Genomic DNA, 10771 nt, shown 5'->3' with positions numbered 1-10771 from the left:
AAAAAAAAAAAAAAAAACAGGGAGGGAGAGGGAGAAGGGGAGAAAGGTGGTGAGGGGTGAGTGGCTCAGTGTGAAGTTCATGGGTTTAACTCTAAATAATGAAATCTAAATTAATCTGAAATAAATAAGTAAATGATTCTACACACCAAATGACACTTACATTGCTACAAGAGGGATTTTCCTTCCCATAGATCTTCCTCCATTTATCAGTGGGTCTCAGCTCCCAGACCTGGCAGCACATTAGAATATTGTACTTGAGGAGAAACAGAAGATAAATAGAGACATAATAGCCAGAAACTGGAGACCACACACACCGGATATATGCTGAATAATTCCATTCATATGAAACTCTAGAGCAAGCAAAACCAATCTACACAGACATCTGATTAGTGGGTGTCTGGAGTTAAAGGTGGAGACCAACTGGGAACACCAGGGGTGATGGAAACTTGGTGACGTGGATGTATTTATCAGCACTCACTGGAAGGTGCACCTAATAGGTGCCCTTCACTGTACATAAATTAGGCCTCAATAACAGTTTAGTTGGTTTTGTTTTGTTGTACCAGGGATCAAACTCGGGACTTTGTGCTTTCAAGGCAGGCAGCCACACCACTGAGCTAAATCCCTGGCCTGTGTTTTAAATGCAGATTATAAACCAGGCATGGAGTCCCATGCCTGTAATCCCAGCACTTAGGAGGTTGAGACAGTCAGGGTCATGAGTTCAATCCCAGCCAGGAGAAAGAAAAAAAAAAAGAGTAATTTAAAAATATTTGTCAAATTAGTCAACATCAATGAATTTTCTAAAAATAATGTGTGTGTGTGCCTGTATGTGTGTGTGTGTCCAGATCCCTCCAGACACCAATTATGAAATTCTCTGGGCAGAGCCCTGGCCTTCAATAGTACTTCAAAATTCTCTAGGGATAATTACTCACAGCCAGGGATGTGAGCCACAGACCTCAAGGGACAGGGATAAGATTAGAGGACACCTGTGCACTGCTCTGTCCCTTCCTGGGAGAGAAGATGGGGACAATTTATCTAACTCCCTGTCCCCGGAGGTCAGTCTTAAACTTCGGATTTCACCGCCTGTTTTCCTCCTCACCTCTTCCCTTGGCAACTGGAGCTCCAGATGGGCTCCTCTGGTGTAGAAGGAATGGGTGGCTTAGGGTTTGGGAGCTGAGGCTGAGTGCCTAGGAGTCTCTGTCCTCCAAAGCCCACATTGCCGGAAGGTGCCAATCACAAGCCCCTGTAATAACTCCAAGAATTTGGCCAGAGGGAGAATGCCAGGGTATCCAACAGGCTCTGTAGCCAGAACACCGAAGCCCCCAGAGATGGGCCATCCTCACTCAATCGTGGACAGCTCCAGCCTGAAGCAGCCTAGAGTCTCAGCAAGACATATCTCTGGGGCCAAGTGACCATCTCCAAGGTTTCTGCTTCGTGACAAGCCTCTTCATATCTCTATACTTCAGTTTCTTCATCTCCAAAATGGAGCTCCAGGGCCCAAGGTTTTAACTCAGTGGTACCACCACCTGTCTCACAAATGCAAGATCCCAAGATCAATCCCCAGTACCAAAAAGGGGGGGGGACTCCAAATACCTCTATCCTAATCTAATGGCTGACACTGGCCCATATTGTAAAGATGTGCAAGTTACAAAAAGACACTTCTTCCACCTGACCTATTGTCCCAGCTACCTGGGAGACTGAGGCAAGAGATCCTTTGAGTCTAGGAGTTCAAGGCTAGCCTGGGAAACACAGCAAGACCCAATCTTAGAAAAATGAAAATATAAGAATAAAAAGACATTCCTTCCTTAAAATACTGCCTTGAGGCGGGCGTGGTAGAGCATGCCTGTAATCCTAGCACTCGGGAGGCTGAGGCAGGAGGATCGCTGTGAGTTCCTACATAGTGAGCTCCAGATCACTTTCAACTACATAGTAAGACTCTGTCTCAAAAAACCAAAAATAAATAAATAAATAAATAAAAATAAAAAAAATACTGCCTCGATCTTATTAGAACAAGATACTTTACTGCCACCTGCTGGAAATTGACAAGTGTGCAATTCATAATGTTCAGGATAAATCTGGTGTGGTGGCATAGTTTGTAATCCCAACACTCAGGAGGCTGAGGCAGGAAGATCATTCCTGTGGCCTCCACCCTGCCCTCTGATCTTTTACTTGTTTTGGTTTTTTAAAACAGGGTCTTTGTAGCCCAGGCTGGACTGATTCATGGCAATTCCCACCTCTGATCTTCACCTGGTCGCCACTCTCTCTGAGAAGGCAAAAATCTCAGATCTTAGCTGCCAGAGAAACTGGCAAACTCTACCCCTGGTGATGGGGGAAAACTCCTTGGCTGGGGAGAACGCTGGGGTGGTGACTAGGTTCGGGGAAAAAGAGCCTGAGTGCAGGGGAGAAAAAAAGAGTCTAGGTTGCAGGCTCTGAAGAGAGATCTGAGGGGGTCTCCGGGTGAAGGATTCTGGAGACCAGGTTCCCGAAGAGAGGAAAATGAAAGAAATTCTGGTGGAAGCTAGAATTAGGGGAGGGAGCTCTGAGGGGGAAAAGAATAGAAGAAGATCCTAAAAAAGTGGGTTCTGGGAGCTGTGATTCTGGGAATCGGGCTTGATTTCTCGCGGCTGACTTCCCCCACAGCGGACTCTGACGCGGATTCTAGAAGGGAGTCCCGAGGGGAAGCACATTGCCTGGATAGAAAGCTGAGAATCGACTTAGAGAGGGGAGAAGGGGGAGTAAAACAGCCGAAAGGCTAATGAGAGCTGGCGGAAACCTAAAACAGCTACCAAAAGCTTGCCCGGCCTCTCCGCTCTTCAGCGCACCAACTCCACCGCCCGCCCCCCACCAGGCCCGCCCTCTCCTCTCCCGCACGCCCTTCCTGCAGCTCCCTGAGGCCCCGCCCCCGCAACAAGGTGAGCCGTAAAGCTCCCTCCTGTCGTGATGTGGCGCACAAGACGCATGCGCAGGCCCTGAAAAGCAGTTTGGGCGGCCCCGATCTTCCTTTTTCCGGTTGCGGCGCCGCGCGGTGTGGACCTCTAGTCTACTTTAGCAACCATGCCGTCCAAGGGTCCGCTGCAGTCCGTGCAAGTCTTCGGTCGCAAGGTAGGCCAGGCGCTGGATCGGTGAGATCCGGGGTCGCCGGGGTGTGGCGGAGGCCAATGGGCAAAGGGACTGGTGTCTCCCTGACAGCCGGGCCCCAAATCTCACATGGGCCCTCTATCTCTTCCCTTTTTACAGAAGACGGCCACAGCTGTGGCACACTGCAAACGGGGCAATGGTCTCATCAAAGTGAACGGACGTCCCCTGGAGATGATCGAGCCGCGAACGCTGCAGTACAAGGTACTGGGATCAGAGACTGGCGTGGAGTGGAGAGCTCTTGGGAGAGGAAATGCTGCAGATGTTGGAAGCTGAGGGCGCCAGTGTTGATAAATGGATGCTTAGAAGCTGACTTGGGGGAAGAAAAATGTACTTAGTAATATAGCTGGGCCTGGGTTTGGAAGATGTGAAAGGCGAGGTGGGAAAGTGAAACGTGGGCGTTGAAGTTTAAGTGGATACTTTGAAAACAGATATTTCGGAGCTGACCCAACTGAAGGGACCAGGTAGCAAGGGAAACAGTGAGCTTGTGAGGACTGATTTGTTTTCCTCTCTTAGGAATATTGGTTATCTGAGGACAAGGACAAGGATTGTCCTGATAAATCTTAAATTTCTGAAGTAGGGTCTGAACGGTAGGTAGTAGATGGTATTAGAAGGACAAGAGTATTGAGATCTATTTTATTTTATTTCCCCCTTCCCCACGTAATGGGGATTTAACTCAGAACCTTGTACTTGTGAGACAGGTGCTGAGCCACTGAGCTAAATCCCCAGGCCTGAGGTCTTTTAAATTTTTTTTATTTATTTATTTATTTATTTATTTATTTATTTATTTATTTATTTATTTATTTATTTATTTATTTATTTATTTATTTATTTATTTATTTATTTATTTACTTACTTACTTATTTTTTTTTTTTTTGAGATAGGGTCTCACTATGTAGTTGAGACTGCCCTGGAACTCACGGTGTATCCCAGGCTGGTCTTGAACTCAGTGATCCTCCTGCCTCAGCCTCCCGAGTGCTGGGATTACAGGCTTGCGCCACCACGCCCGGCTTCTGAGGTCTTTTTAAATGGTTGGCTGTGTAAGGTAGTTAGTTCTCTGCTCCCTGTTTGGACCTCTCCTTTTCTTAGGCTGTGAATGGAAAGCGTCTTAACGTTGCAGTATGAGTTAGAATTCAGCAGGAGAGTATTTGAGATTCTTTTGTATAGCAGATACTGAATATTGGGGTTGTTATTGGCTATTTGAAGCATATGTGTTTATAGTCTTGTGTTCAGCTTTGGGGACATAGCCCTAACCCAGGTGACCCTGTGCCCTGCTCTCACTGAGCTCTCAAATTAGTGAAAAGATGGGTCCTGTGTCCCAGATGGACCAAGTACCAGAAACTAGTCCAAGTGATCTCGGCTGGGACCTGGAGCCCAGAGAAGGCTTGGGAATGGGGGAGTAAAGGGGAGATCCTGTGAGCTGAGATCAAAATTAGATAAAACAGAGGTATCCAAACAGTCACTGGAGAAGGGCATAGAGCTGGGATGAGAAGAATATGGCAGAGGCTGCAGTGTGGTGACATCCTCACCCCCCTTCCATTTGTTTATTGAGGCTGGTGTTGGCAATAGTCACACAGAGATAAAGTGGAATTCCCAGTAATGTGACTTAAAAGCCGTGTTTATCCCTGTCTCCCTAGTTACTGGAGCCTGTTCTCCTTCTGGGGAAGGAGCGGTTTGCTGGTGTTGACATCCGTGTCCGTGTGAAGGGTGGTGGTCATGTGGCCCAGATTTACGGTGAGTCCCAGGACCTGGGCACACAGTTGTGAAATGGCCCCGGGTTCAAGGCCTTAGTCTCGGGCCTTCTCAAAGTTGATGTACCTTTTTCCTACTTCCTTGTAGCTATTCGCCAGTCCATCTCTAAAGCCCTAGTAGCCTATTACCAGAAATGTAAGTACAAGTGAGTCCTTATTAGTAGGTGGGTTGGGCACAAGTCAGGCATTGAGATTATCTAAATATTCACCATTTCTCATCTCCAGATGTTGATGAGGCTTCCAAGAAGGAGATCAAAGATATTCTCATCCAGTACGATCGGACCCTGCTCGTGGCTGATCCCCGTCGCTGCGAATCCAAAAAGTTTGGAGGCCCTGGTGCCCGTGCTCGTTACCAAAAATCCTACCGATAAGCTCATCATAAGAATTGGCATTGACCTTTGTAATAAACACGGAATTTTAACGTTGCAAGGACTGTTCCACCGTCTCTGGTAGTAGATCTCTGATTAGATGGTATAGAAGAGGGCTGGGGATTTAGCTCCATGGCACCACGCCTGCCTCGTAAGCTCAAGGTCCTGAGTTTGATCTCCTGTACAAAAAAAATGGTATACAGCAAAGGTCTATGAGGGCTGGCAGTTTAGCTCAGTGGTTCTGCTACCTGCCTTGCAAGCGCAAGGGCCCAAGTTCGATCGCCAGTACCAAAAAAAAAGAAAGAAAGAAAAGTCTGTGGCCATTGTCAGTCTTGATTTTAGCCCTTCCAGAAGTGTAGGCTGGTGGCAGTAGCAGATGGGACCCAGTCTGTTTCCCTCCCCCTCCTGTAGGGTCTGTAGTGCGCAGGCATAGCCAGGGTAGCAGTGGTTGTACACGGTTGGTGGCTATCAAATTTGTAAGATAAGTGAGTGTGTACGCCCAGCCCATGTTAAACTTCAGTTAAGTAGTTTGTGGTGATGGAGATTGAACTCTGTGCCTTCACACACTGAGCTACATTCTCAGTCCTTTTGCACTTTGTTTTTGTGGTTCTAGTCCTTCGCCCTGAGCTACATCCATAGCCATTTCTTACTTTTGAGACAATTATACTAAATTGCCCTGCTGGGCTTGAATTTGTGATCTTCCTGTCTCTCGTCCTCAGAGTGCTGGGATTACAGGCATATACTATCATACCCTAGCTTTTTATTTGGAGCGGGGGGTGTGTCTCACTGAGTTGCCCTGGGTAGGCTTAAATTCTGCAATCTGCCTCAGTCTCCCAAGTAGTTGGGGCTATAAGCAGGCAGGCGTCACCACACCCAGCACTGTCCATTGTTTTTATTTCCTTGGCTGCTGTTTTTTCTAGATAGGGTCTCTGGCCTTGAACTCTCAATGACCTTGCCTCAGCCTCTCCACTGTTGGGATTACAGGCTTAACACTACAGTTTCCACCCCTGGTTTCCTTTGCTGCTGTTTTTGTTCACTGCTAGAGCCTTACAGATGCTAAGAAACCTCTCTCCCTCTATGCCCAGTGCCAGCTTTTCTGGTTTTCTTTTGGGTTTTTTTTGTTTGTTTTTTTAAGGAACTGTCTCAACTATGTTGCCCAGGCCAACCTTAAACTCCTGGGCTCAAGTGATCCTGTCTCACCCTCACTAGTTCTGGGTCTGTAGCATGTACCACCACACCCAGCCCCATTGCTATGTTCATGGCAGGAAGAACAGAGGAAGTGTGTAAGGTCAACAGCAATCTTTAATACAAAGAAACCAAGGACAAATGGTCTGAATAGGATCTGTGAAGTCAGCAGTTTAGAACTGAGGGCCATGCCCAGCCCTGTTTTAAATTTTCTTGGGTAGGGGTTACTGGGGATCAAACCTCCGGTCCTTGTGCTTATGAGGCAGGCAGCAGAACCACTGAGCTAAATCCCCAGCCCCCTTGTTTGAATTTTTGAAACGGTCTTGCTATGCAGTTCAGACTGGTTTTGAATTCACTGTAGCCCAGGTTGGTCTTGGATCCTCCTGCCTCAGCCTTTGTGATGATAGGATTGTAGGCATGTACTACCATTCCTGGCCAAAAACTTGTGTATTTTATACCAGGGATTTAACCTAGAGTCTTCACACTGAGCTACATCCCCAGCCCTTCTTTTAATTTTTTTGAGAAGGCCTCACTATGCACTTCAGGCTGGCCTTGAACACAAGGTGATCCTCCTGCCTCAGCCTTCCAAGTGTTGGGATTACAGGAGTGCCCACTGTGCTTGGTTTTTTTGAGACAGGGTCTTGATAAATTGCCCAGCATGTGGGGAACACCTAGCAGTATGTTGCTGTGGATTAAATCACCTGTAGGTTTTTCCTCCTTTTGGAGAAAAAAAGAAAAACCGAAAAATGGAAGTAACGTTGAGCTGGGTGGTCAGCTAAGGCAGTTGTTACTATGTTAGGCAGTCGCAGATTGTCCAAAAGGGCCTGTCCCAGCCCTACAGTTTGGGGGCCATCTGGTCAGAGTTGTCCGCTTTTGAGAAGTACAGTGGATAGTGGGGCCCACAAGAGGTACCTGACCCAGCCCCATGGATTCAGTGGGCTCCCAGGGAAGATGACATCTGAGGTTGGATCAGTCAGACCGTCTGACCATTAACTTCATTCTTCAGAACACCTCTGCTGTGCCATGTGGGGACCCTGCAGTAACCATACCAACTTCCCGTCTTCCAAGAAGTCCTGAAATGGTGTTGCTGGAGGAGGAGGGGTTGGTGGAAGTGATCTCATAGCCAGGGAGCCAGAGGCCGTCTGAGCTTGCTTTGCTGTTGGGACAGTGGAAATCTTCCAGAGTCAGCCTTTCAGATTGCTGGAGGAACTGCTTGAAAATAAACTGAGGGGACAGTTTCCCAGCTTGACATTCACTGTCTAGTGGTCCTTCCCCAGACAGGAGTCCCATGTGGCCACCAAGCTGGGCTGTCAGAACAATGTTGTTGAGGAAAGCTGGGACAGCACTGACTGAGTACACAGGGGAGTGAGTTAACTAAGTAAGGGGGGCAGTGGGCACCGCTCTTGCCCCCAACCTTTGTTTTGAAATGAGTTCTCACTGTGTTGCTCAGCTTGCCACGCTTGCCTCTTAATTCCTGGGTTCAAGTGACCCTCCTGCCTCAGCCTCCTGAGTGCTAGGACTAGAGGCACACACCACTGCAACTACCTTCACCTTCTCTTTCAGTCCTAGCCATAGCTCTAAAAAAGCCGCCTCAGCAGGCAGATGATTGGCCAGTAAAGGCAATGCCAGAGGGAATAGGAACTGGGGTCATGAAACAGAGGTAGACACTGGGCAGGAGGGAGGGGTGGAACTCAGATAGCCGAAGGAGGGACTGAGCTAGATAGGCCTGGGGCCATGGTTTTCCTACTGGGCTCAGAGACCACTTTATTGAGGCTCCTGGCTCCTTCCCAGAAGCACAGCTGGGACACATCTGGAGAGGGAGCCCGCCTCTCCTTAGCCACTCCTGGCCTGGAGTAGACAGCCCCTTTTTCCTCCCAGCCTCCTCGAATACCGGGAATTCCGGCGCCGCTGGGAGCCCAGGCCAGGCTGGGAACTGCTCTTCAGCTGGGAATGTACAGCTGGGGGAGGCTGGGAATGTGCAGCCGGGTGGAGGAGGGGAGGGCCAGCCTCAGTCCTGACCCTGGGAGGCAGCCTGGAGTCCTTAGTCACTGTAGGCTGAGGAGGCCACCTCAGCTACTGTGGGCCCCAGGACTCAGCCCAGGCCCTGCTGCGCTGCAGTCACTCGATAAACAAGAAGTAGAAGCCATCAACGAACATTTATTGAGCTAGGCCTGTGCTGGCTGGCTAACTCAGCTGAATCACATGGGCCCCAGCAAGCAACAGGCTACACGCTAACGGGGCCCAGGAAATGCTTCCCTTAAGCACTTGGTCCTGGAAAGGCACTCAAATCTGATAGCACAGACTGGAGCAAGGCTTGGTCCATTTCTAGCCTTTCCTAGCTGTGGGACTAGGAAGGTCCCTTTCTCTGTGCCTCCTTAGAGATATTAAGCCACCCTCATGGGGGCTGGGGACATAGCTTGTCTAGCAAAAGAAGCTCTGGGTTTGATTCCCAGCACGGACCCAAAACAAAACAAGAACCAATGAAAACACACCCTCACTTGCCTTTTAGGGATATTGTGAAGACCCAAAGTGGATAAGCTCACAGAAAACTGATTGGAATGCTCATGGTATGCAGCTAGTACGCAGCCAGCTTTTTGCCACTAGCCAGATGGTAACATTCAGATTCCCAGGCTCTGCTCTGGAGGGTCCGATTCAATAGGCTGAGGCTAGGTCCCGGGGGCCCTGTGATCTGAATTGCGCCCTTGCTGACCCAGAGGCTCGGGCACATCTGGGGAGCGAGAGGGGATACTCCCTGGACGCTGGATTCAGGCACACCCAGGAGAAAGATGGGACTTGAATGTACTACGACTCAGAGGTGCCTCAGAGAATTCTAGGGAAAATTAGTGTGCTAAAACACCAAGATGTTGTGTTTCATAGAAGCAGCTGATATTATCACTAAACTGCTTAAATTATGCGCAGTACAGAGCCCACCACTGCAGGAAGGAGGGGGCAGAGCAGCCTACCATAAAAGCCTTTTGTCTAAGACCCGAGTCATTTGTGGGAGGGAGCACGTTGAGGAATTGTTGCAGTCCCAAAGGAGGGGGTGAAGGATATGATGTGTGTGGGAAGGCACAAGAATTGGGATATTCATGTGGCTGGGGAGGGACTGCCAAGGCACACCAGAGCCCCAGACCCGATCCACCCTGGTTAGCACGGAACTGTCTCTGAAGCTCCGCATATCAAGACCCAGAACCCAAATGGGGAGGGATTTGAAAATGGGTGAATGAGGTGTATGAGTGACTAAATGACAGAGGGACAGAGACAGAAGTGGAGGGGTGGAGCCAGATGGAGAGGGACAGGTAGAATGTTGGGTGGATGAATGGGCTGATGGGGAATAGAATGCTATGTGGGGAAAGGATGGAAGAGTAAAACAGCAGAGAAAGTGGGACAAGCAAAGGATAGTAGTTAGGAAGACGGAGAGTTATACACCAGAGGGGAGAACAGATGGAGCAACAGCTGGGCATGAGATGAATAATTGTGGGACATGAGTTGGGTACTTAAGTTGGTAAGAAAATGGACTTCAAGGAGTCTACTTGGAGTAAGCGCCCACCCCTTCTCATTTTTTGAGAGTTTTGCTATGTAGCCCAGGCTGGCCTTGAATTCACAGGGACCCTCCTGCCTCAGCCTCTGGAGTGCTGGGAACTATAGGGCCTTTTTTTCAGTACTGGGTATGAACCTAGCACCTTGTACTTGTTGGTAAGTGCTTTTCTACTGAGCCACTTCCCAGCTGGGAGAGACTTAACCTTAAATTCCTGATCAGCAGTTCATAAGCGCTTTGAAAATGCACCCGAAACTGCAGTAGGTGTAGTTTCTAGTAAGTATCAAAGACTGAGATCTGTCCAGTTCTCAGAACCAGTGATTCATGCATCACCTTTTCCCAGTCTTGTCACTCTCTCCACAAACATCAGAAAGGAAAAACACATAACCCTGTATTACTTAACAAAATATTAATGATGTGCCCTTCCTCATCCCTGTTGGATCAAAGCAAGAAGGGCCATTTGGGAAAACAGATCCGAGGGACAAGAAAGCGACAGCCACTTCTGGACCCGTGTCGGGAATTCTGGGTGAAATTCAGGAGTGTGTGGCACTAGTTGAAGCCGTGGCTTTTTGGGAAGCCTGATGTCCTAAATCACTAAAGGAAGGGGCCTCAGGAGCCCCCTGGGCCCTGTGAAGGCCCGCAGGCCCCTGAGTGGGGGGCCAAGAGAGCAGGGTGGTTCAACCTGACCTGGGTCTTGGCTGGCCGCAGCCGCCCCCCACCGCCCACTTGGATGCTGACTGTGGTGGCATAGCTGAGCCGCCTGGCAGGGGGTGGTGGGGGCTGGGGTGGGGGTGAAG

General features: G+C 49.0%; 2 protein-coding genes across 2 annotated transcripts in view; one reads left to right on the top strand and one right to left on the bottom strand.

Annotated features, from left to right (window-relative positions):
• The first annotated feature begins 3036 nt into the window (after positions 1 to 3036).
• On the top strand, positions 3037 to 5334 carry Rps16 (ribosomal protein S16). The gene is made up of 5 exons (XM_010614511.3): positions 3037 to 3099; positions 3235 to 3336; positions 4770 to 4866; positions 4972 to 5019; positions 5109 to 5334. Exons 1-5 carry the CDS (start codon positions 3052 to 3054, stop codon positions 5252 to 5254), a joined length of 441 nt encoding a protein of 146 aa, XP_010612813.1. The 5' UTR covers positions 3037 to 3051; the 3' UTR covers positions 5255 to 5334.
• Positions 5335 to 10536: 5202 nt separating this feature from the next.
• The window catches only part of Plekhg2 (pleckstrin homology and RhoGEF domain containing G2), a 9454-nt gene continuing 9219 nt past the window's right edge, over positions 10537 to 10771 (bottom strand). Inside the window, 1 exon segment of the mRNA XM_033765988.1 lies at positions 10537 to 10769. Coding sequence (XP_033621879.1) covers positions 10584 to 10769 — 186 coding nt within the window. The 3' untranslated portion in view covers positions 10537 to 10583.

The sequence above is a fragment of the Fukomys damarensis genome, unplaced genomic scaffold (assembly GCF_012274545.1).
Source record: "Fukomys damarensis isolate Sample0158 unplaced genomic scaffold, DMR_v1.0_HiC HiC_scaffold_19, whole genome shotgun sequence".
NCBI classification, from domain to species: Eukaryota; Metazoa; Chordata; class Mammalia; order Rodentia; family Bathyergidae; genus Fukomys; species Fukomys damarensis.
The sequence above is the reverse complement of the archived record's forward strand: the minus strand, read 5'-3'. Positions and strand labels throughout refer to the sequence as shown.

Bases quoted from the DNA above. Each gene is read 5' to 3' on its own strand.
- Rps16 (XM_010614511.3), top strand. From the start codon at position 3,052: ATGCCGTCCAAGGGTCCGCTGCAGTCCGTGCAAGTCTTCGGTCGCAAG. The intron at 3,100-3,234 runs GTAGGCCAGGCG...CCCTTTTTACAG, and splicing joins TGCAAGTCTTCGGTCGCAAG to AAGACGGCCACAGCTGTGGC. The intron at 3,337-4,769 runs GTACTGGGATCA...CTGTCTCCCTAG, and splicing joins CGCGAACGCTGCAGTACAAG to TTACTGGAGCCTGTTCTCCT.